At 30.1% G+C, this 26,910-nt stretch overlaps 2 protein-coding genes and 1 long non-coding RNA gene across 13 annotated transcripts; 1 reads left to right on the forward strand and 2 right to left on the reverse strand.

The window, feature by feature from the left end:
• Window positions 1–1,611: 1,611 nt before the first annotated feature.
• LOC105250385 (probable tRNA (guanine(26)-N(2))-dimethyltransferase) lies at window positions 1,612–24,247 on the forward strand. 9 transcript variants are annotated; one of them, XM_025408661.1, is made up of 10 exons: window positions 1,612–1,791; window positions 10,350–10,994; window positions 11,172–11,820; window positions 21,515–21,609; window positions 22,062–22,229; window positions 22,446–22,562; window positions 22,841–23,035; window positions 23,510–23,707; window positions 23,791–23,939; window positions 24,171–24,247. In XM_025408661.1, exons 2-10 carry the CDS (start codon window positions 10,350–10,352, stop codon window positions 24,211–24,213), a joined length of 2,259 nt encoding a protein of 752 aa, XP_025264446.1. In that variant the 5' UTR covers window positions 1,612–1,791; the 3' UTR covers window positions 24,214–24,247. The 9 variants fall into 9 exon arrangements, 8 of the variants coding, with proteins under 8 accessions (XP_025264446.1, XP_019882847.1, XP_011254742.1 ...); XM_025408675.1 differs by lacking the exons at window positions 1,612–1,791; window positions 10,350–10,994; window positions 11,172–11,820 and adding an exon at window positions 15,282–15,369; XM_025408668.1 differs by lacking the exons at window positions 1,612–1,791; window positions 10,350–10,994; window positions 11,172–11,820 and adding an exon at window positions 19,986–20,074.
• On the reverse strand, window positions 4,707–9,495 carry LOC105250386. 3 transcript variants are annotated; one of them, XM_011256442.3, is made up of 5 exons: window positions 8,926–9,495; window positions 8,198–8,422; window positions 5,930–6,037; window positions 5,562–5,699; window positions 4,707–5,210 (listed from the first exon to the last, which is right to left on the reverse strand). In XM_011256442.3, the coding sequence occupies exons 1-5, from the start codon at window positions 9,002–9,004 to the stop codon at window positions 4,951–4,953; spliced, it is 810 nt and encodes a 269-aa protein (XP_011254744.1). In that variant the 5' UTR covers window positions 9,005–9,495; the 3' UTR covers window positions 4,707–4,950. The 3 variants fall into 3 exon arrangements, with proteins under 3 accessions (XP_011254744.1, XP_011254745.1, XP_025264474.1); XM_011256443.2 differs by having other exon boundaries at window positions 8,915–8,970; XM_025408689.1 differs by lacking the exons at window positions 8,198–8,422; window positions 8,926–9,495 and adding an exon at window positions 7,609–7,779.
• On the reverse strand, window positions 17,368–26,910 carry LOC112637925. The gene is made up of 3 exons (XR_003122838.1): window positions 26,487–26,910; window positions 22,674–22,680; window positions 17,368–17,377 (listed from the first exon to the last, which is right to left on the reverse strand). It is a non-coding gene; the product is annotated as an uncharacterized LOC112637925 (long non-coding RNA).

The following is a 26,910-nucleotide window of genomic DNA, read 5'->3' on the forward strand; positions in this document are numbered from 1 at the left end:
ATTGTCACGCAAATATGATAAATCACATCTACTCACCGTTCACCGGCTGTTCCACAGGCCGCTCCACTCGCTCGCCTCGGGACGTCCCATTCCGATCTTGATGCACACGATATCATTAACGCGAACGCGCGACACTTTATTCGGCACTCCCGATATTCGCTCGCATCCGATAATCATCATCAAGGGCGCAAATAACGCGACGCGACTTCGCTCCATCTTCGCGATCGCGCTATCACTGAACTGTGAAAAATAGCTGTCGCGCACTTTCACCGACATATTATGAAAGTCGCGCGATCATCCTTGGACACTTTCGACGCTCTTTCACTCGCGATATTCGTTTAAAAACGGTTAAAAGACGCGAAAAATGCGGACGTACGACGATCCGTGTAACTGCGTATGACTCCGATTCACGTATGACGCGTATGACGTAGCAGTGACGCGTATGACGTAGCGATCACGCGCTAACATGGCGGCCGAACCAGTGCGCATTCGTTTCTGCGCACTGGTTCGGCCGCCATGTTAGCGCGTGATTGCTACGTCATACGCGTCATACGTGAATCGGAGTCATACGCAGTTACACGGATCGTCGTACGTCCGCATTTTTCGCGTCTTTTAACCGTTTTTAAACGAATATCGCGAGTGAAAGAGCGTCGAAAGTGTCCAAGGATGATCGCGCGACTTTCATAATATGTCGGTGAAAGTGTGCGACAGCTATTTTTCACAGTTCAGTGATAGCGCGATCGCGAAGATGGAGCGAAGTCGCGTCGCGTTATTTGCGCCCTTGATGATGATTATCGGATGCGAGCGAATATCGCGAGTGCCGAATAAAGTGTCGCGCGTTCGCGTTGATGATATCGTGTGAGTTTGTGTGCATCAAGATCGGAATGGGACGTCCCGAGGCGAGCGAGTGGAGCGGCCTGTGGAACAGCCGGTGAACGGTGAGTAGATTTGATTTATCATATTTGCGTGACAATTCATGCTCATTCGACGCTTATACAGCATCGCGATGTCTCGAATTACGTTCGAACAAATCGGCGCCGCATCATAATTCGATGCGATGCCGTGCAATTTAAATAAAGTCGATCGCATGAAGATGGTTAGGCTAGAAGCGATTTCAAATTTATTTTATATACGCGCAGTGCTGCACAGCCTATCTCGTAGGGCTGCCAACTGTTAAGGTGCAATTTCATTGACGCTAAAAAGTAGCGTCAATGAAAAGGCCGCTTTACACACTGAAAAAGTTGAAACTGTTTGAACTTTATTTTATTGACGCCATATTTAGAGAAAGTCTAGTGATTTTAATTTGCCGCTGGTTTCTAGCGTCAATGAAATTGCACCTTAACAGTTTCCAATAAGCTGTCTAATAACAATTTCTATTGGTTCCGCCATGTTTTTACAAATTTTATTTCGACGAATAAGATGAGACGCGTCGCATGGCCAGACTCTATATTCTAGGGACTCTATGTTTTTCTGCTGGAAAGCTCACGCGATTGGTCGGTTCTGCGCGAAGCGCGTCGGGATAGGCTTTCACTTTATCGCGACGGTGACGTCTCGTGCGGTGAAAATTTGTACAATCTCGCGAAACAGATGGGTAGGTCGGCCATCTTCGAAAGTGTTCGTCGTCGATGATCGTACGTCAAGTCCTCGTAAAATTTGCCCGCGTGCCGGTTACACGGTTCGCGCGTGTATAACGGAAAATCGTGCGTCTCGTCTGCATTTTTGCGGATTCGCGAGATCGAGGACGTCGCGTGTGGAGGAAACATTATCGTGTTTTTGGAAACTTAACGAGAGGTACGTAGGCCAATGTCATAATGTCACGTTACATCGACACGATCGAATCCGCCAACATTTTCAAACCCTTTCGCTTCCTTCTTCCCGGCGATTTAAATATCCTTTCCGTGAATTTCGCAATGCGAGGGAAAATTGTAAGATGGGTGAATACGAGAAAGGAAGATATACATATATGTACTACATCTTTTTCTTCTTGAATAACGTGATTTACGATAGGTACGCGGTGAATATCGATATAATAAATAGGGGTCTCTGAAAAAAAAGTACAGTTATTTACACCTGCATTTAAGATGAATGAAGCAACACGAGGTAAAAAAGGAGAGAAGACAAAAGAAGTATCGTTGGAGAATAATAGAAAATGTAGCTACGATAAACATTAATTTTTGTGCAGAACAGATAACACTTTTCGTTAATTTGGAGTCTCGCTATTAATATTGTTTTCATGATTAAAATACAAATTTAATAATTGAAATTTATACCTGAAATTGACAAACAGTAGACCATCGCGATGCTCTTTTTAAGGTTAGGTTATCATTATGATTATTATAATATATTGGCAATCATTATAATATATTCTTTCATTTTTTTAGTACAAATAATTTATTTGAGTAAATCCTTTATTTAGTTATATGATAAATGATTACAGAGCTGCTTTGATGTCAATGGGCAATTAAATTATCAATAATACTCTGCAATATATTATTTTATTAATATGAATAAAAATATTTGATGCATGGAAAGAAAGATTAGATTAGGAATATGAATGAATTATAGGTAGAATGTTCGTCATAGGTAAAATCAATTCTGTTAATAAATTAATCATCGGTAAAGTTAATTGAAGCTTGTTTCGAAGTAAATTTTAAAACTTAGGAAAGCACGAAGCCTTTACAAAATGTATATCTATTTAATAGAAAATATAAAATATATTTTGTTCTGTATTCGCGAGTGAAATTATAATCTTTTTTCACAAAACCTTTAGGCCATCGTTATGTGTCAGAATCATAAAGCTCAACTTGAATATAGAGAGTAAACTGTGGTAGTTTTCAGCTAGGAATTTGTTGTCTTTTATTATGCTTCTCATCTCATCTTCAATATAACAAACAACAAAGATTGCGTAAAAAAATATTGCAATCAAGAATGCATTGTTAGAAAAACATGGTTTCTTTCAAAAGCGCGTACAATGTATGGAATCGTCTTAAGTTTTAATGGACGAAGTGCAACTCGTGATCCCTTCATGCAGGATACATGCACAATTATCTCATCTAATCGCTATAACAAGTAGTAGCAAAAACAAGCTCTTCTTTACCGCGTGAAAAAATTTATGCTGTACACAAGTTGAGATTGAGTTTAAAGCGTGACATAAAATCTGATGTCTCAGAATGTACAAAGATTATAGAGAAAGGTATTTACTGAGAAATGAAAATTGTAATTTCTAAGAAGAATATTTGATAACTATATCATTATTTGCTTCTGAGAGAGAGATTAATACATCACATTTTAAATATACCTCATCTTGTATACGACTAATACCTTTACTCTATGCTTTAAAAATACGCTTTATATACGCTTATCTTTCTAATTATAAGGCGTTTGTATTACATTATAGGCAACTATATATCAGAATCTGATTATATTCTTAGGTAACATTCTCTTTATTAATTTTTGAGATGTAATGCCATAGTCCTCATGGTATAAAAAGAGAAAGTATTGTATTATGCATGATGGCAATCATAGAATCATGAAAAAAATTATGAAAATAATGTATGTGTGAGAGAAGATGAAATTAATTATTTAAAAGTGAACAAATAATTAAAATAAAATTTATTATATGATTAAAATAAAGAAATATTTAAAACAATCAATTATGAAATTAAAAATGGAATAAAAGTAAATAAAGTTTCAAAAATTACACTATTATTTCTTTATAACGTAGTACTATATTAATTACTATTACGTAGTACTACATTAATTACTATTATTTTTAACATTTGAAATTAATTCCCGAGTCCATCTGTTGCATCCACAGAATGTGTTGCATTTTATCTTTTTACACCATGAGCATGTTATACATTTAATCATTTCACTTTTCTTGTCTTTTGGATCCTCTAATGAGTTCGTTTAGTTACTTATAGCAAATAAATCAAATGATAATATACAAAAAAAATACAAATTGTGTCAAAATGACGTAATTACTTGTTACAAAGCGTCGATCAAACGTCGAAATTATTAAATGTTTTTTAGGACAAGAATTGTACACTAATCAGAAAGAGATTCTCTTTATCTCTTCTATAAACTTATATTCCTTCAATCCGAATAATATTTATGCAAATGAGATAGATAATACAAAATAGCAGCTATCGCCTTCGAGATGGTCATTTCTGAATGCAACTTCTTCAAGAAGTATCATTTGTAGCCAATCTGTGAGCTAGTCTGCGATCCTTTCTTAAAATCTTTTTCAAATCTTTGATTCTTAAGCGCAAAATTTACAAATTTACAAATTTTTCTGAATTTAACTTTCAGAACTTGATAAAAGAAGATAAATATTGTATTCGTTGATTAATACAAATATAAATATTGGATTAGATAATTTATCAGATAAGAAAACAGTTGATAAAAAAGTTCTTATCACATTTATCAAGTAAAGTGAAAAATAAAATTAGTTATTTAACATATAATGATTATATAATCACTCACATATTGCGGAAGACTTGTTTATATAGAAAGAATTAGTTATATTGATTTTTATAGTGATTGAAAATAGGAATGTGAAATTGATATATTATTTCAATAGTTCTTGAATATATTATTTCAATAGTTGTTGAAAGCTTAAACAAATCAAGAAGAAATATAATTAGAACAGTTAACATAGAAAATATAATTAGAACAGTTAATAATTTATAAATTCATGTCTCGGTTTCATATACATGTTGCAAGATAAGTCATTTTTTAATTATAATGAATGTGACTTTGAAAATATCTGTTATATATATTAATTTGTTATAGAAAATTGAAGCAGAACTTGAAAAATTTGTAGAAAAAGAACAAATCTTTTGCGCCATCGTGATTAGAAAATATCGAAATTTAATGAAAAGGATCGCAGAAATAATCGAAATGTAGTGATTATCAGAAACGACCTTAAACCTCGAAGGCGTCCCACTGCTACGCGATCATGGCAGCGATCGGGCTGAAGCGCATGATCTTACTGAGGAGGATCCAGGCGACCGATGCGAGGGCACAAAGGGTGACTCCACCCCATCCTAGATCCATGCTCCATGCGGTAGTGAACTTTCTGGCCTTGAGGACGCTGCGAGGAACAGGCATGCCGATCACGCCGTCCTCAGGACCTCCGTCCATTACTGATTTGGTCCCATGGTCCCTCTTGAAATGAATGATCGTCAGCGTAAACAATGCGAATGTTGCTGAAATAAAATCCAGATAATTCCAATTTGATCACCATCCCTCTGATTGATACACTGTATCTAGGTGGTCTGATAATATTTATAAAATTCGTAAGCATATTTACATATTTTATTTTATTTTTTTTCTAAAATATATAATTTTTTCTTTGTTAATGTTCTATTTAAGTTTCAGTCCGATAAACACAATCAATAATTATTCACTTAATAAAATGTTTCTTTATTATGTCGAAGTCAAATGATGTTAAATGATATTTTGAAAAAATAGATACTCGCAATAACAAATAAAACAAAATATCTGATTTGAAGTCTTGATACATCAATCTATCAAAATTAATATAAATAGTTTTATACCTGCAAGAAGATACATTACTCCTGTCACGAGAACGGCCGATATCTGATGCCTACACAGTCCGAAAAATCCTATAAGCGCGGCACATCCTAAAATGATTAGGCACACTAAAGAGCACGAGATACTCAGATTTTGCATTCCTGAAACAGATGTGACGTTTGTGATCATTCTTATCAATTGATTCTTATAAATATATTATTTCTATGTTTTTCGATTGATTACAGAATAGGATAGAATAAAATTTCTGTATCAAAATATTAATACAATTAATCATATTAAAACAATTAATCATATTTTATTCTAGGATGAAGTTATTGATACTCTATGACTCACACACAATTTAATGTTTCGTTTTTTAATGTTCACTTACGATTTTGCCAAGCTACACGTATTTCTTCGTGCGTTTCATCCGGTGTCAAATAATTGATGCACCTCTCTTGTGGGAAACCCACCTGATTTAATAGTTGTATTTCTTCCTCTAAAAGAACAAACATTTGATAACAGTTGATAAATTTCATAATCCTTACTTTTTCTCATTTAAACAGATAAAATTTTACTTATTATTGAAAATTGATCATTAAGATGGTTCTCTCAAGATCATTAAAAAAAATCATTGCAATATAATTTCTTCAATCTTTTTTACTTCCGACAAATTTGATATTAATGTAAGTTCCATCTCGTCCTATCTTTTTATCGTTTTTTTTGGAGAGAAATACAAAATTTGTCTAAAAAATTTATATAACTTATAGATATGTACAATTTTTGACAATTAAATTCATAAATAAAATATGCTTAAATTCAGATATTTTTTTATTTATCTAACTTAATGTTCTCCAAAAAAAGGAATCTTATGTTTATAATTAATCTAGTGATCCAACAAATTTTCTGTTGGAAACAATGTTTTGGAATTTCTTAGTTAAAATATATATTACCATAGAGAAATTTTATCAAAATCTTTTCTCTCTCCAGTATTTTGTTGATGTCAGTTTCTCTTATATATCTTTCAAATAAAAAAGCAAAAAAAAAGTGATAGCAGAAGGAAGCCATTTATGTATCGTTTCAGGTGAAAAGTTGTCGAATTACAAAAAAGCTGTGTAAGATGGTGCGGTACATCTTTGTGGATTGTTGACATCGCATCATCGTTACACGAATCGTCGTTAACACCTTGATTGCATGATATAAATGTTATGCGCAAAAGCAATGCAGTGCTAGGCACTGTACTTGGCGTGTTCAGGCACTATAAAGATAATTTTCTGACAAAAATAACAAAATGAGACAATTAGACCTCCAAATTCTCCGAATAATCCACAAGATTACACACGTTTGATTATGAAATGAAAAAAGGTATATCGATTATATTTTTTTATATGGTTGCAACTTTTTCCGCAATTTTTTTTGTGTCCAAATATTGACATACAAAATGTTCAAAATATATATTTATTATATTTTGTTTATTTTATTTATTTTTATTTATTTTTATTTTATTTATTTATATATTTTATTTATTTTTAATCAATTTATGGAATTCTTGCATCAATATATTTTGATTAACATATACAATTTTTTCCAACAAAAATAATATAGATTATAGTTGATTTTTAGATTTTAAACAATTAATATAATAAATGAAGAAAATTCTGTAGAATATATGCTTCAGAGAGTTGTAAAGAGACAGTAAATTTAAATTAAAGATTGCATTATTATTCACATCGATTATAAATTTTACCAGGAAAAAGAACGATATATTGATTAGAAAAATCATTACTATTTTTTTTTTCAAAAATTGATATTATTTAAAAAAACATTATTATCATTAAAGATGTTCACCAAAATTATATGATTCTTTGTATAAAGTATCTTATTTTAAAGTTAATAGAGATTTTATTTAAAAAATATTAAAGAAAAAATTCATTTACATAGGAGAAAAATTAATATATATAGAAAAATTAATATTGTTTTATACAAATACAATAAGTATGTTGTTGAAATTTTATCGAAAGGAATCATGTTTATGTTGCATATACACACGTGACTATATTTAGATGCTACCTTGACTCTGTCCGGAGATATCGAACCGCCGAATCGCACAGTTTGAACAGCACATCCATACAATCGCGTGACCATGAGATTCTGGTCTTTCCCGTGGATTTGAGCAAAACGACACGATCCTATTAACCTAGACCTAATCTTCATCCGTTTGCCGATTCATAAAATCGGTTTCTATTAGCCGACAAACGAAAAAAAAAATATGAATGATATCAATGTGAGAATTTTAAATAAAATATCAGAGAAAAATAAAATATAGTTCTGGCTCTTCATTTAATTGCGAATAATATTTTTCAATAATTTCCTCATTATTTTGATATTTATGACGATATGCATTGACTGGCAAATAATTAAAATCGTAATCAGTATTGAAAACATCTATAACTCATATATTATTTTCATGAATAAATAATAGAATGAGAGATATATGAGTATATTTTTTCTTCACATGTTAAGATAATATATTTAAAAAGATCTCAAACTGTGTTTATTGTTATTCTGTAAAACATATTAAAAGGGGAGGGGGAGAGAGTCATTTATGAATAAAAAAGTTGATTGTAACGCATAGTTTTAGAATTGTAACAGCTTGTACCTGACAATGTAACACACATAATCCAAATCCCGCCGTGCATGGGGACCAAAAAGGACGAAGTTTTGATAACACGATTAGTTCGATGATTAACGGAAGACTTTAGCATTGCCACCTGATCGTTCAGATACCACGTGAGATTGACGTTCGCGTGCATTAGGTCTTCCTTGTCCCAGCCGATCTCTTCCCAATGATCCGACATTATCGCACCACATAGGAGCCCCGTCGCTAAGAAATGAAAAAAAAAAGAATGCAATCATTCGATTGGCGCAAAAGATTTTTCGTGTTTGTCACAAGTTTTAAAGTTTCTCTTTTACAAAAAGAAATCGAAAAATTTCTTATGATTTATAATATAATTCGAGATTGGTAGAATCTTATTTTCACTGGACATCTAGCACTTATGCCATCAATTGTAAAAGGACGAATAAATGTTGCAATAGCGCGATTTAAAATGAAGGTTTTTCTTCTCATTATATTTTTTGATCGTTAAATATTTCATTAGACGCCTCTTGATGTGAAGAGGAGACGCGATAAATGTCAGGATCACATGCTCGAGTTTCATTACCCGATCGAAGTACATATATATATATAATTCTTTTCTCCCATGACGAATTTCTTCATTTCATCAGGATGTATAGCACAACAGATCTTCGCACGCGCAAACTCCTTATGCGTCAAAAAAGAGGCTTATTTTTCGCGGAATGCGTCAAGAAAAGATACCTCCTCTTTACCTGCGAACGTCAACACGAGCGTGGCGAAGAGGAAGACGAGACGCGGACCGGGGCCCCGGGGTACGCGGGTCGGCTCCATCTGTTCTCGGACAGCGGCGCCAGGGCGACGCCTGCAAGCATCGCTCGCGTCCCCCGACTCGTTACTGGCCGTTGTACGCCCTTGGAACTCGCTCTTCCTTTCTCTATCTCTGTCTCTCCCTCTCTCTGGACATCCTCGCGATGCGGACGCCCTCGTCCTCCCGCGTCGAAGCGCCACGATGAATCGACCCACGCGGAGAACCACCCTCGTCCATTCTTCCCCACCCCGTGGATGCTGCGGATACCCGGTCTTATCACCTACATGCCGTTTCTACGTCTTGCAAACAATTGGACTCGAGCTCGTATCCTGCTAAAGTAATCGAAGAGAGAGATTGAGAATAAGATTTTTTTGTTTTATGACCGGTTGTCGTTTGATTGTTTACGCGCGTGGTTCATTAATTTGATGTTATTTATATTCGTATTTAAATTCGTCCGCTGATCATTCAGAATATTTTCCTTCAATGGATCCTTCTTCTCTCGTCCATATGCTCCCGTTGGAAAAACTATTAAAATCATTCGAAGTATTAATCAAAAATTGGCTCCTATAAACGTATTGTAATATATATAAAATACATTTTTTTCAGTTAGGGCGATAAAAAAATACAGCAAAAAGAAATACTACTTGCTTTTTTGTTATGTTGGAGAAATTCGAAGGAGAATATTATTGTGGTAAAAGACCCAATTATATTGTTTTTTTTTATTTTTTTTTTTATTTTACAATTCGTAAGATATTCTTGAGGAGCATCTTGTATTTTTATATAAATTTCTTTATTAATTTTTTTATTCAAATTTTATAATTATAAACTTTACGTTTTTTTCTTTTTAATGTAGACTAATAATGGATAATACAGAGTAATAACACACGTACTTTTATCTCTTTGATTAATTCAGATAAAGATATTTTCGAATAAGTAAGATTAAGATATTTAAAGATTGTCTTTAAAAAAAGCATTTAATTTGATTTTTATTTATAACATTATTCAGAAAAGATCTATCGATTGTAAATCATATGTTTTGTGCAAAACTTTTAATGTCCATTTCAGGGACTTAATGCAGGACTCGTGTTTTTACAGTCATGGCACATACATATATGCTTGTATCAGCAAGTAGAACGTGTTTGATTAAGTTGTTGCTTCGCAGGACACTTAGAAAAGGATGACGTAATGGAATATATAGAAATTTTTTACTTATTTACGCTTTCTGTTTCTACAGAACAATGCTCTTTCATCGCTAGTTGGTTTGACCTATTTTGTCTGCGCATCGTTGGAATTTCTTGCTTGTTACCAATCTCAAAAATAGTGATAATTCTTTGTGTATATGGGAATTCTCCCGTCTTTCTTCCTTAGATGGCAGATCTATCGGAGGAAGTGCCGATCAAGGATGCCGCGACGGCGATCTCCCAGGGCAAACGCCACCTCCTAGTACGCGATTACAACCTGGCAGTGGTCGTCTTAGCCCAAGCTTGCGAGCTTCTTGCCCAGGAACACGGAGAGACGGGCGACGAGATGGGTGAACTCTATCTGCTTTACGGACGAGCCCTTCTAGGTCTGGCACGCGAAGAGGCAGGAGTATTGGGGGGCGGCGTGCCTGGCTCCGAAGAAGTTAGTCAGGACGAAGGAGTTAGTCAGGGAGAAGAGGAGGATGAGGAAGACGAGAATGAAGAGGGGACCATCGCAGAAAACAAGAATGGTATGGAAAATAGTCCTTGCACATCGAATGATAAAGAAGATGATAAACGTGAACTGAAAGAGAGTGAAGATCCAAATAGTGAGCAGGACGAGAAGTCAGAGAAGACGGAGAATTCTGATAAAACAATCGATAGCAAAGTAGAGGAAAACACACAAAAAGAAGAAATTCCTGGCTGTAGTCGAGATCCTGATGTATATAATGGCGAAGCTTCTGGAAGTGGTACAAAAAGAGAAGACGATGAGGAAGACGGAGAGGCAGAAGAGGAAGACGTTGAGAAGGAGGACGACGTGAATAATTTACAGGTGAATCTTTTTGAATGATTGCAATGTCGAGTTAAATCGTACCGATAAGAGATTTCTATTTTTTTCCTCTAAATTATTATAAATAATTTAAATAGTTAATTTATAACATAATTGTGGGGTAAATATTTAAGTATTGATGACTATCAATTGTTTAATACCTAATTTTTCTTCTTTTAGATCGCTTGGGAAGTCTTGGAACTGGCGAAATTGGTACTGCTAAAACGTGGGTCCTCAGGTTGGAAATTGTTAGCTGAGGCATATCGTCTTCTGGGCGAGGTAGCGATGGAAGGTGGCAACCATGAAAGCGCACTGATTGATTTCAAAGCGTGCTTGAATCTGTTGGAGAAAATAACTCCACGCGACCATCGTGCAATTGCCGAAATCCATTATCAGCTCGGATTGACTCATGCAATGGCAAACAATTTCGATGCCAGCATCGAGGAATTCAACCAGGCATCCGCGTTACTAGAGGCGAAGATTGTACAACTGAAGACAGTGCAGGATGATCCACCTCAATCCGATGATCCTTTCTACACTGTTGAAGGTGAAATCAAGGAACTGCAAGAACTTCTTCCAGAGATCCAAGAAAAAATCGCGGACATCAAAGATATGAAAAAAGAAGCCGATGTAATCAAGGAGATTAAGGAAGAGAGGTTGAATGGATGCTCTAAAGATGGCGAGGCGAGCGAAGCTTCCGGAAGTGGTAGTAATACATCTAAGCCCGCTAGCGATATTTCACATTTAGTAAGAAAAAAACGCAAGGCAGAAGATGAAGAAGACATTGGTTCTGTTTGCAAAAAACCACTCCAAGAAAAAGACGTGAAAGGTACGAGTATCTGATTTCATTATGATTAGAATAATCTGAACTCTGATAAAAAAATTAGAAAATGTTGATATTTTTCTCGATGATGTAGAGGAATAGTATTTGCTGATGTATAAAAAATGGTGTTTTCTACAAAGACAACTTAACAGTCACTGAGACTTCATTCTCAATGTAGATATCAATAGAAATAATGTCAGGATATCTTAGAAATTGATATATATATATTCAAAATTTTTGTTACTTGAAATCGCCTTATGATACATAAACTAAGTGAAACTGTTTCATAACTGTAATTCCATATTATATATGAACAAAAATATCAACTAATATATAATTTGATAATGTAAAAAATATCTATTAATGTGAAAAATAGTGTTCTCTAAAAAAGTTCTCTTTTATTTTCTAAAAAAAGAGAATTATTTGTAATACAAATAATCATCAGGATATCGGCCAAAAGTTAACATACATTTTTGAAATTTATCTTAAAATCTCTTTTATGAATACAAATGAATGGAATCATTTTATGACTGAAGTTGATAATAGTTAATAATAGAAGTTGAAAGGATAAATCTAGTAATAGTGTTTATTAAATATGATATGTGCACATGTGTGTGTGCTTGTATGTGTGTCTAAGGATATGTATGGGACATTTGTTATTTGTAGATTATCAAACTGTTTAAGCATCTCTCTTTCTCTCTATGATGAATTGAAATAATATATTTAATTTTCATAGTTTGCTTAATGTTAGAAAAAAACATGTGTGTGACTTTACAAAGAAAATTTTGAATAAAATTCAAAAAGAATTCAGTAATATGTGTGTATGTGTGAGTGTGTATAATAAATTAGTGATTTTCGTGTAAAAGAAACTTGTTTTTAAGTTAAAGTGATTTCTTATTTTTATCTTCCTTTATAAATGTTTCTTTGAATCGTTAATTTATACTCCAGCAAATACATTCATGTATGAAAAACAGACACATTCTTTTATATTTGGTTTTATGAAATGATTTGTTACAAAGCTGAGTTTGTGAAGAAATTATACGTGCGTGCAAATCTTCTGTTTGAAGAGAAATCTATTATGAACTATTTGGAAAAGTTTTTGCTCGGAATTCTGTATCTTGTTATAGATATTCACTTATCTTTAACATTTTTGACTAAAAAATTTTTTAAATCTTGCGAAATGGAAATTTTCACGCCGGAGATTTTAATTGGGAGTAGTGATTTTTTATTTCGCGTTATAATGTGACCAAAAAAGATCCATAATAGATTTCTAATTTAGAGTGATGTATTTATTATAGTTTATTGTAAGATGAAATAGAAGAAGACAGAGATTGACAGTGTGTACGAATATCATACCAATAAATGTTACAACAATACTTTTTTTTATATACACATGTATCTTTATCACATCATAATTTATTAATATAATATTATACGTGAAAAACATTGAAAATTAGATCGCAGATTTCATTAATAAAGTTTAATCAATGAATAGATCATGTGGAGATACCATATGTCAATTTGACATTCTTATCGATAATTTAAACGTCATTTTTACCATCTGTAGTTGCTTCGATTTCTCTTTCTAGTTACAATAATTGCCAATGAAGCGTTAGTGTATACTTAACTTAACCACATATTTAGCAATGTTTGAATTTCGATAGATATTTTATTAGTGATTAGATGAAACATAAACGTATGTGTCCTTTTGGAGTTCTTTTGGAGCCAAGAAGAAGAAAAAAGTAAACGAAAGTGCATAAAGATTGAAGAAACTCATAAGAAAAGAAAACACACTAACCGATCATTGCAAGAAAATAGTTGATTATTTTTAAAATAGTACAGTTCTATATATAAAAGATATAGATCAATATTTTTAAGTTGTAAGTGCTTTAATAACTTTATAAAAATAATAATAAATTGTGTATTACGATTGTGTACTAGAATATGTCAGAAAATATATAATGTATTACTATATTTCAATCATCTGTTTTTGTATATATATATATATATAATGCATGCTAATATATTTCAGAATTAATAAACATGACTGAAGAGAAATGTGCAAAGAAACTCAAGCTTGAGGAATTTCCTGTTTTAAGCGAAGGGAAAGCACAGATAATAATTACGAATAAAAAAGTCTTTTATAATCCAGTTCAAGAATTCAACAGAGATCTCAGTATAGCGGTATTAACAATATTTGCACAAGACAGATGGAACAAAATGATAGAAAAAAATAATTTAACAAATGACAATAAAACTACTATATTACTTGATACCGGATTGAATACAAACAAGCAAGAGGGAATTACTATATTGGAAGCTTTATCTGCAACAGGTTTGCGTAGCATACGATATGCAAAAGAAGTGAAAGGTATCAAGCAGATTGTAGCCAACGATATTTCTGCTAAAGCAGTGGACAGTATCAGACATAATGTCTTGCATAATGGAGTTGAGAATTTAGTAACGCCTCATCATGAGGATGCGACATTGTTGATGTATCAGCGTAGACGAAATCGTTTTGATGCAGTTGATTTAGATCCATATGGCTGTCCATCGATGTATCTGGATGGAGCAGTGCAATGTGTAGCTGATGGTGGTATACTTTTGGTTACTGCTACTGATATGGCTGTACTAGCTGGCAATACTCCGGAAACTTGTTATTACAAGTATGGAGCAATATCTATAAAATCAAAGTCTTGTCACGAGATAGCGTTACGGATATTACTTCAATGCATTGCATCTTATGCTGGACGATATGGACGATATATAGTACCATTACTATCTATAAGTATTGATTTTTATATAAGAGTATTTGTCAAAGTCTTCACAGGCCATAATAAGTGTAAAGAAAACTCTAGCAAAATAGGGATGCTTTATCAGTGCAATGGATGTGAAAGTATGAGCTTTCAACCATTAGCAACAAAAAGATCTTCCAATAATTATAAATTACCAAATGCACCTACAGTAGATCAGCTATGTAAACATTGTCAATATCGGCAACATATGGCAGGTCCAATATGGCTAGGATCTTTACATGATCAAGAATTCGTATCGCAACTGTTATGCAACTTGAATAATATAGAGTTAGGTACATCGAAAAGAATGGAAGGTGTCTTGACCATGATACACGAGGAACTAGATGTTCCATTGTATTATACGCTGGATCGCTTGATGAGCATAGTTAAATGTGATGTTCCATCAATATTGAAATTCAGATCTGCGTTATTAAACGCAGGATACAAAGTATCATATTCACACGCAAGTAAAACTTCCATTAAAACGGACGCGTCTAATGATGTGATATGGGATATTGTACGTGCTTGGGAGAAGGAGCATCCTGCAAAACGCGAGAAACTAGCTGAGGATAGTCCAGCTGCACGTATACTTAATGCATCGTTTACGAGGGATATTTCTTTCGCAGAACATCCTCTAGCAAATCCAATTTCTCGTCAGAGACACTTATCACGCTTTCAACAAAATCCCACTGTAAATTGGGGGCCAGGCGTTCGTGCAACAATCCGAGTAGATCTTGAAAATAAGGCAGAGTCGAAAAAAGTAAGAAATCAAAATAAAAATAGTAAAAAAAAATTAGCTACTGTAGAACAACAAGTAACACAACAATAATTACAAATAACTTCTTGTAATTTGTATATTCAATTTACATCTCAACATATCTTGGACATTATTTTTCTTAGGTTTTTTGACTAACATGCCAAATTCAGGAAAATTGCGATATTATATACACGAATTTTTACAACTAACTTCGTAGGATTATTTATAGACTGACAAACAAATGTGGTGAAAAAATTAATGTAATTTTAGTTTTATGCTTTCCTGTAGCTATTCTATCATTCAATATTTAAAGATATATGATAAATTGATTTTGTTATTGCAGAGACTTTAATTTTGTTGTCGATAATATGTGTCACCTGATATGTCATCGAAATGTCGCACCGTTTAAATCTATTCAATTTATTCCTAATTTTTGCCGCAAGTCCAATAAGATAAATATTATCTCCAGATAATCTAGTTAAGTTTGCTTCATTGAAAGTGAGTCGATCCAAAATATTTAAAATAACATTAGAGAAATTATTAGGCACTATATCCACAACAGAAATTTGATTTGAATAAGATTTGTTTATATAATTATTGTAACTTATAATATGCTATATAACTAATTTTGAAACAGTTGATTTCAAATGTGCAATTTTTCCGGTGTTGATAATGCTTTCATAGATTTGATTATGAAATTGTGGAAATATAGATATCTATTTTAATTCTTTCATATGTTCAAACAGGTTTTAAATAAGCAATATTGTTATTGCGATAGCGTACTTTAGTTTATCGAGCTATTTTCGGAATTTGGAATCACTCGAGTTTTTGTTATGTTTAATTTCTTTTTTTTTTTTCTCTTTCTTTCTAATGTTTGGAAAGATTTGTCGAAATAACTATTAGATTCATAAAAACTGGGCATTTGTGTATTTATTAAAAATCTTATCATTTGAATTACTTTCTTCAAATTTGAATCCTAAACGGCTTTTATCTATTCTTTAGTTATAATTGGTATCTTTATTTTTATAGTACTTGTTTTTGAAAAATAGGTGTTATGAAAATAAAGATATCAATTATGACGAAATAATAGATAGAGTTATTTGGGATACGAATTTGAAGAAAATGATTCAAATAAGATTTTTAATAAATACAAATGTCCATCACAAAGTCTGTTATTAAATATATGACAGAATCTTTTAATTGTTTTATGAAGAAGTCTCCATATATATAAACGTTTTTATATCTGATTCTTGATTTTTGGAGTTTTACACCAAATACACAAATACATATTCCTCTTATAGCAATTTTGTCGGGTTCTTTGGGAATTGATTCTGTATTTAAAAAACAAGCAATTTGTGATACTATTTTAAAACATTTAAAATTTTTTAGTTTTTTAAACTAAATCCATTACATTTGTTAAACGCTTGCCACATTTTCTCACTAATCATTTTCGAATTCCTAATGATTTGAAAAAGTGATTATTTATATTTTACAAATTCTGTAATGTTATTTACGCATTCTTCCCTTGTCAATTGCAGTAAACAAAATTGCGTAGTAAAAAAATATTGCACAGAATTATAAAAGTACATGTATCTTTTTTAAATTGTGTGACTATTATTACATTGATTTATTTTTCGAGATTAAAATTCTTTAAATAAATAAAAATTCATTTTTCGAAAAATATTTGATATTTTCATCGGACATGAGAACATTGTTACATTTTTACTAATACATTATTCATTATTTTAATTATTATGTATACATTATATTAATATTTAAATGAAAAAAAAATTAATAATTTATTGTGACGAGATTTACATGTAATTAAAATTTCCTATTTGTGTGTGTGTGTGTGTACATATATACATACGTACATACATATATATATATATATATATATATATATATATATATATATACAGGTCTACCAAAAGTGTGGAAACCCTAAATATCTCGGAAAATATACGTTTTACAGAAAAGTGTTCCAACAAAAGTTGTAGGTTAAGAAGATCTATATACTGATTCTATCAGTTTGACCTTGGATGGCGTCGTCAAGGTCAGGTCAAGGTCACATTGACTTTTTTAAATGACACCCCCTACATTTGATTGCATATTCTTATAGCTTAATTCAAGAGCTTTCCAAAACACTATAATAATGTTCATTTTTATTAAGTACTTTGCGAGTTATGAGGGTTGAAATAATTTCTTAATTTTACATAAACCATAAAATATCTAGTAAACCATTCATTTTTCGATTATCTTACCTTCATACTTTTATGTACAAATTAATGAGAGGAATCAATTGGTGTAAAGAAAACACATAGTTGTTTCTAAGAAAAAATATGTAATTTGCAATTAACAATTCCATATTTTTTCTTAAAAACAACTGTATGTTTTCTTTACACCAATTGATTCCTTTCATTATTTTGTACATAAAAGTATGAAGGTAAGATAATCGAAAAATGAATGGTTTACTAGATATTTTATGGTTTATGTAAAATTAAGAAATTATTTCAACCCTCATAACTCGCAAAGTACTTAATAAAAATGAACATTATTATAGTGTTTTGGAAAGCTCTTGAATTAAGCTATAAGAATATGCAATCAAATGTAGGGTGTCATTTAAAAAAGTCAATGTACCTTGACCTGACCTTGACGACGCCATCCAAGGTCAAACTGATAGAATCAGTATATAGATCTTCTTAAACCTACAACTTTTGTTGAAACACTTTTCTGTAAAACGTATATTTCCGAGATATTTAGGGGTTTCCACACTTTTGGTAGACCTGTATATACACATATGTGGCCCATCAATTAAATATAATTGAACATAATAAAAACAATCACAATGTAATTTTTCTCAGTTAAATTTTTGAGATTGAAAATTTTTCAAGATACTTTTAAATAGGCCATCATATGTCATATGTGACTTGATACAAAATATGATCTCCTGATACTTTATCACTACCAATTGCCATTTCTTATATTTAATTCTCATAAAAAAACTTTTCTTAATAAAAACAACGTCGCTTATGTTGTACAGATTCTCGTATTAAAACTTGATATATAATTTAGTACATAACTTGGTATATATATAGGAGGGAGTAATTATAGTTATTTGCATAATTTTATAAGTAATTGTGTATTTTTATAAGCAAAAATTATAATCGTAATTAAACATTACGTAGATTTTAACAAATATGTTTAGATTTTTTTTAACATTTTAGTTTCTCTAGTTTTTTCTTAAAGTTTTTGTCATAATATTTTTAAAGCACCCTCTTTCTCTCTCTCTGTCCAAATACTGAAGTTATGCATAGCATACATTTATAAAATTTATTTGAAACTATAATATCATTTTTATATAGAATGATTTAAAAATCATCAAACAAAATGAACGTACTAGCGATATCAACATTTCGAATGTGCTTATGTTTACCATAAAAGGTATAGATCAATGGATAGCTATAAATATAAATTCTGGATAACCGAGTTTTCAAGCTTATTCACAAATTCATAGAGTATGTTTTAGTAGTGACAAAGAAAGCCTTCCTATTTACTATTTTTTTTATAATCTTGAAATTTATCAATTTTTTTCTTATGTTTAGTTGTAATTTCGCAAATTAATGTAATATCGCAAATTATAGATAATCTTAAGAAATTGGCTACACGGAATTTTTATTTGAATTTTTATTTCATCTATTTTTTTAATAGTAAATCCAACATTTTAATACTCGATTCTCGTGAAATGACTTTCAAAATGTTATATTATCGTAATCATTCTAGATAAGATTCTATATCATATCTCTTTATTGCACAGTTGAGAGTTAGAATTAATAGTATGATTTACAAATATCACAATATATATATTTCGAATTATAAAAAAAAAATTGAAATCATATTCTTGTTTACAGTGGCTGCGTTCAGCAGAAGAAGCTCCTTTGCAACTATTGTAAAATTCGTGAGCCTGATTGGTGCATGCTCTTAATTTTGATTGAATCTAAGAGCATACACCAATCAGATTCACGAATTTTACACAGTTGCAAAGCAGCTTTTCCTTCTGAACGCAGTCATTGTAAATAATGGCTGAGTTCAGTAGAAAAAACTGCTTTGTAACTGTTGCAAAATTCATGAATCTGATTGACGTAGATTCAGTTAAAATTAAGAGCATACACTAATTAGGCTCACGAATTTTGCAATAGTTGCAAAGCAGCTTTTTCTGCTGAACGCAACCATTTTATAAAAGAAATTAAGAAATATCAACGAAAAGACAATCAAATGTTCGAACAAGATTATCTAAACACTGTTGAAAAACACATTATTTACATTATCTATTTTTTATTATATATAATAATTTTACATGATTTTATTTTTCGATTTATTAGATTACGTTATTATATGACTATAACGTTATTGTATGTCATAATATTGCGTATTTATAACGCAGTATTATCTAATCTTATATAGATATACATATCTTATATGTTTACTCTTTTTTTTCTAATAATTAGAAAAAAACATATAATATATCATTATCACACATTTATTTAATTTTCTTTATTTGCAATTATTTGATGGAAAAGATGGGAGGTGGTATTACGTAATGACTATCCATAAATAGCATGTGAATGGATTACAAGAAACAGTTACTGCAAGCGTCTACGTGCAGCGCAGAATCCTACAGTCAAGAATAGACATTAATATTGTGCCGGTAAATGTAGTTACTGATCATAGAGATGCATCAAACGAAACGCAAATTATTCGAAGTGTAGTTCCATAATAATAATATATTATTATTAAGTGTATTTTCATAATAATTTTCCCGAGTTCTAGAAAATGTTGGTGAACGCTAAAAGAATTCTTGAAATCGTAGAAATAGAATAAATATTTTGTCGCTTATAACTTTAATTATATCTAGTCACATTTTTCTTTTTCATTAATCGACTTAAATTGTTGATTAAAATATTAATTTAATAAATGACAGTATTTCTCCTATATACATTTTTTAAAATTAATAACTAATAATTAATTTAATACTAATAAATAGTGTGTGTGTGTATGTCTGTGTCTGTGTGTGATTCATATAATTAATTATAATAATCAATTTCATTCAAAAAGAGAAATCTAAAATATTTAAATAAATAAAAGCTAAATTGATTATTAATATAAAAATTATTAATTTGAAAAATATAAGATTTTGTTTAGCTATTAGAAGAGAATTGTGTTAAATCTGGAAACTGTATAGTTGTGACGGCATTTGATTTTATAATATGTCACACACATAATACAAAATATATTATACATGTATTCGACCTCTTCCCAGTGAGAAATGTTGGTTGAATCTACATCAATTCGACAATTAGGAAATGCAATAATGTATTAAGTACGTACTTTAAGAGAGTAATATACAATCTCTTTTAATAAAGGAAAGAAAAAGAGAGAGAGAGAGGAAAAGAGAAAGAGATATAAATAGACTCGGTCATACCCAGTGAGAAATGTTGATCGAATCTACATCAATTCGACATCGATTCGACAAATCATTTGTCGAATCGATGTCGAATCGATGTCGAATTGATGTAGATTCGATCAACATTTCTCACTGGGTATGACCGAGTCTATTTATATCTCTTTCTCTTTTCCTCTCTCTCTCTCTCTCTTTTTCTTTCCTTTATTAGAAGAGATTGTATATTACTCTCTTAAAGTACGTACTTAATACATTATTGCATTTCCTAATTTTTGTTCTGTACATATTTATTTTATTGTTCGTCACTATTTGATTTGATAGTAATTTGAAATTATATCACACATTTACAATATCAAATATTATATATTTAACAGTGTTGTATGGGTTTTTCTGTAATAGAAATACGTAGGTCGTTTGATAAGTTTGGTAAATTTTCGTGAAATTGCGTCACAATCCATTTGGTGACGCCTCATCAGCCTACTTTTCCGAAGGTATTAAAAAATTGGAAATTTGATGGACTAAGTGTATAGACCTCGATGGAGACTATATTAAGAAATTACATAAATTTTTTCAAAAATAACGTGTTTTATTTTTTACCAAACTTATCAAACGACCCTCGTAGCAAGAGATTCTTTGTATCGTATTGTTTATTTTCATATTTTGATGATTTTGTTATTTCTATTCCAGATTGTTTGTTGCCAACGATCATAATGCCTGATATTCCAACAGTAACGTTTTCCAATGGATATAAAATGCCGATGTTGGGTCTTGGAACTTATAAGGTCAGTCTTTCATAATTGTACATATGATAGCGATAAGAGATTGCATGTCACAAGAATTACGTCATTCCTTTATGCATATTTGAAATTTCAGTAAATGTATGTATAATAAAATTCAAAAACAAATGTTCTCCATTGTTTCTCCAAAATGTTTCCAAAATCCAAATGTTTCTCCATTGTGAGAAGTCTTTGCATGAAATTAATAAAACTTCAAAGGAAGTAACTCTTTATAAATATTGTTTTTGATTAAATTATATATAGATATAATTATATAAATGTATAGATATAATTATATTCTATATTATATTTTTATATATAGATATAAATATATTCTCTTTTTTTATTAAATTATAGATAGATATATTTATATCCTATATTATATTCATATAGATAAATATATTCTAAATATATTCTCCTATCATATTATAAATATATTCTCTTTTTTTGACAAATAGTCCGAGAATAAGGATGTAGGAAACGCTGTTAAGGAAGCAATAGATCTCGGATATCGACATATTGATACGGCTTGGTTTTACGGTAACGAGAAAGAAATCGGAGAAGCTATCCGTGAAAAAATTGAAGACGGTAGTGTAACCAGAGAAGATCTATTTATTACCACGAAGGTAAGATCAATACACTTATTGGTTCTTGAGTACATTTATCTATCATTTATATATATATATATATATATATATATATATATATATATATACACATGAACTATCATGTTATAAATTGTCTTTTTAAATTTCAATAAATGTAAACATTTAAATTATTTAAAGCATTTTAAGCCTTATAAATTTAAATAATATTTATATTATTTTGTTTTTTTCTCCTAGCTATGGAATACTTTTCACAGAGAAGAACTCGTTGTTCCGACTTGCAAAAAATCATTGGCCAATCTTGGCTTGGAGTATATAGATCTTTATTTAGTTCACTGGCCATTTGCTTTTCAGGTAAGTATTAATATGAAAAATGAAACAGCTAAAAAAATTGTATATTTTAGATTTTTTTGAAGATTTTCGACTATAAAACCTTAAAAATAATCTTAAAAATAAAATAATAACAGTTTATCTGAAATGGGAAAATAGTTGCGTAGTTATTTAATAATAAAAATTTATTAAAAGCTGGATTTATAAAAAGATACACGAATCCATGTAAAGCGGAACGCGCTGTTGTAATCTTTCAATATGAATTTTTATAATGTTCTAATAAGTGAAATCATGTTTTTAAGGAAGGAGATGATTTGATGCCTAAAGATAAGAATGGAAAATTGATTGAATCGGATATTGATTACCTGGAAACATGGAGAGGAATGGAAGAGTGTGTTCGTCAAGGATTAACTCGTAGCATTGGAATTAGTAATTTCAATTCCGAACAAATAAACCGTTTGCTTGAATCTGCTAAAATTGCGCCGGTTAATAATCAGGTATGCGTTAAATATATCTTTAGCTTTACATTTTCTAACATTTAATTTAATCGTTGTATCTTATAATACAAATAGAAATAATCACTTAAAAAGTTCTAATCACATGAAGAAAATATTAGTTATGTAGTTTTATTACTAGTTATATAATTTTGTGATAACCACTATATATATCACAAAAAATTATCGAACTCTTAATTTTATTAACAATGTTATGTCAAAAATAATAATAGACGAATAATCAAACTTACACCATGCTATAAATTTAATTTGACTTTTTTTTCAATATATTTCGATCGATAAATTACTTTTTCAATTCGTTTATATTTCTAAAATATATTTCACGAGTTTAATATTGTATTAATATGTATTCTATTATAAAGAGAGTATATATATTATATTAATATTTGTTATATATATATTTTATATATTATAATGTTGTAAGATTTTATTTTAATCCAAAAAATTTAATTATAGATTGAAATTAATATAAACGTAAATCAAGAGAAATTAATAGATTTTTGCAAGAAACGTAACATTACAATAACTGGTTATTCTCCTTTGGGACAACCTGGGAATTCATCAGGTATTGAAAATAAATTAGATAGTTCTGTAGTTCTGAAGATTGCAGAAAAGTACAATAAGACTCCGGCACAAGTAGCACTTCGATATGTGGTATGTAATAAAAAAAAGCTGATAAAATCGTAATTAACAAATTCGAGAAATATATCTAATGCTATATTTTATTATTTTTATAGTTTCAACACGGAGTTGCACCAATACCAAAATCTGTAACTAAAAGTCGCATCAAAGAAAATATGGAATTTTTTGATTTTACATTGACATCTGATGAAATGAACGCTATTCGAAAACTTGGCACTGGAGAAAGAGTAGCATACTTCTCTACGTAAGTACTACGATGTATTTTAAACGATTTGTTATTTACTTTTTTTTGTGAATGCAAGTTAATCAATTTATCCAAATCCAAATTTTTCTGTCAATAAAATAGCATTTTTATTTTTTTAATATTACATGTTTGAAAATAGTAAAAAAAGAGAATATATGATTTATCATAAATTATCTGCAATTGAATACTTTCTATCTCTGTAATAACTTTTCTTTTATTTCTGTATTTCAGAGGGAAGGTTTTCAAATATTTTCCTTTCAACATTCCATTTTAAATGAAACTAACATGAAAAAGAGAAAAAGAGACAAATTTCATTGCATAAGAGAAGAAATATATATAAATATAATATATATATATAAATATAAAACAAAAAAAGTTTTGTCAAACAATATATTCTATTATTTCTATACATATATTCTAAACAATATATTCTAATTATTTCTATATATTTAAATTTATTATATATTTATATATAAATATAAAACATATTTATATATGTTTTATATGTAAATATAAAACATATATCTATATATATAAATATAAAACAAAAAAAGTTTTGTCAAACAATATATTCTATTATTTCTATATATTACATATATCCTACATAGTTATTTTAATATTTCAACATTTAAAATATGTTTTTGAAAATATAATTCAGATGTTTTTAAATTAGTTTTAATAATTTCCTCTCTCAATAACCCAGCAAATTTAAATGTAAAATGTCCGCCAAAGAAATACAATAATTAATATTAATATAGAAAATATTAATTAATTTAATAGGATTTCTCGAAATTAATCAGATAATATTATGAATTTATCAAAGTTAGAAAGTAACAGGATACAAGTTGATACATCGTACGTAATCGTATTAATATCCCCTTTAAAACAGAGCAGATGTTCTCACGGTAGTATTTGATGCTTGTTCGACCCTTGGTCTAACCAATTACGGCTATTGGGCGCTGCGAAAAATTTCAAGGTCTAAGTCAAGATTATTCGTACGAATTTTTGTTTCATTCGTCCATTATATTAAAACTACGATAAAGCACGATTTAATCTATTCGAAAATTTCATGCGTCACAATACTTAACGTAAACCAGGATAAAACCTTTCGGAGTTGATAAAAAGTGAAATATCTTAAGAACTTTTGTTTCATTTATATGTCTATCATCACGCATATAACATAATTATATATTCTTGATTTTAGAGAACTAGGTCATGTGCATTATTATTTTATCGTTTATTTACGCAAGCTTTCTATTTTCGACGAAACATATTTTACATTACGGAAGCTCCATATCGCTTATATAGGCTGCGGTCAAGACTGCACCATGAATGCTCCGAAACATCATTCTATCTTTATTCTCATGGAATGTAGAACAAAGATAGAATGATGTTTCAAAGCCCAGAGCGTTTTCCCGACCGCAGCCATATATATATATATATATATATATATATATATATATATATATATATATCTTCGAGAATATTCTTATTTCTTTTTGATCGAATTTTGATCAATTTGTTTTTAGCATTTGCCATTGTTTAATTACTAATATTTTTAGCAATTGATCCTTGAATAATATCGTCGAAAAAAAAAAATTTGTTGAACTTTCGATTTAATAAAAAAATAAAATTTTATTAGTTACTTTGTTTTCTTGAAATACGCATTCTTAAAACACACATCCAATATAATTTATTATATATTTGTTTAATCTCTAAAAAGATAAGTTTGATGTATTATACTGATATATATATATATATATATATATATATATATATATATATATATATAATTATGATAATTACTTTCTAAATTGATATCTATTTTCTATTAACAATCAAATGTCATGCTAAAAGTACAAGTATAAAATAATTGTCACATAATAAATATCACATAATTAAAAATTTAATACTTTTTTTTATATACAACTACAAAGTCATGTCGGAATTGATATTTATTATATTAAAAATTAATTATTAAATCGATTTTTTACCTTGAATTTATTTGTATTTATTTGTATTGTCTTATATGTTTGAATATCGTACATTTATTACTTTATTATTCTTTAAATATATTACGAATTAAAAATTTATTAATAAAAATAAATATTTACTAATTTTTAATTTAATTTAACGTTTAATAATTATCCGAAAAAATTGCAGTTTTTATATTATTTAGAGACAATTATTAATTCCTTCGGAATACATAATAAACAAAATATAAAAAATTCTAAATCTCATAACAATTTTAGAATAATTATAGTAATATATAATTAGAAACAGGAAATATGTACTTCGTATAATGATATAATCTTATATGCCGAATTATCACTTCTGTCTGATTTTATTAGACGATAATACTGTGAATAAAACGTTGTTCTTCTACAAGGAGATCAAGGGCTCGATTCATTGCTTCAAATGTTCCTAAACGACCGCTGGCCGTAATTTTCCACAGCCACATTGGATTGCCATAAGCGAATTCAGCTACCACTACAAACAAGTTATTTGAATTAGTTTGTTACTGCCCACGCCCTGTCTTGTTGATACATTGGCTGCGGTCAAGACTGCACTATGAATGCTCCGAAACGTCATTCTATCTTTATTCTCATGGAATGTAGAACAAAGATAAAATGACGTTTCAAACCAGAGCGTCTTCCCGACAGTAGCCATTGTGCGAGTGTGTGCTTATCAGTGATATGCTTATCGTTGTTACGCAAACTTATGATGTAAAATCCAAAGAGTAAAGATGTCAAAATTGGCGATATTACATTTCTTTTTTAATAGAATAATGATATAGATTCCATATAATAAACTCCAATACATAAGTATGTTTCAATCGCAAACATTAAAGAGCAATTTAATAAAAAAGGAAATAAAATTACTTCGAAATTAATGATTGTTAAGCATTAAGTTTCATGCACGGAAGTGAAATAATTTCGATTTTGAATATTCGCTTTCATACGTGACGGTA

Source organism: Camponotus floridanus, unplaced genomic scaffold, assembly GCF_003227725.1.
Source record: "Camponotus floridanus strain SB8 unplaced genomic scaffold, Cflo_v7.5 scaffold1, whole genome shotgun sequence".
In the NCBI taxonomy this organism is placed as follows: Eukaryota; Metazoa; Arthropoda; class Insecta; order Hymenoptera; family Formicidae; genus Camponotus; species Camponotus floridanus.

Bases quoted from the DNA above. Each gene is read 5' to 3' on its own strand.
- LOC105250386 (XM_011256442.3), bottom strand. From the start codon at position 9,004: ATGGAGCCGACCCGCGTACCCCGGGGCCCCGGTCCGCGTCTCGTCTTC. The intron at 5,700-5,929 runs GTAAGTGAACAT...CATCTGTTTCAG, and splicing joins ACGTGTAGCTTGGCAAAATC to GAATGCAAAATCTGAGTATC. The intron at 5,211-5,561 runs GTATAAAACTAT...ATTTTATTTCAG, and splicing joins AGTAATGTATCTTCTTGCAG to CAACATTCGCATTGTTTACG.
- LOC105250385 (XM_020027288.2), top strand. From the start codon at position 10,350: ATGGCAGATCTATCGGAGGAAGTGCCGATCAAGGATGCCGCGACGGCG. The intron at 10,995-11,171 runs GTGAATCTTTTT...TTCTTCTTTTAG, and splicing joins ACGACGTGAATAATTTACAG to ATCGCTTGGGAAGTCTTGGA. The intron at 11,821-13,846 runs GTACGAGTATCT...AATATATTTCAG, and splicing joins CCAAGAAAAAGACGTGAAAG to AATTAATAAACATGACTGAA.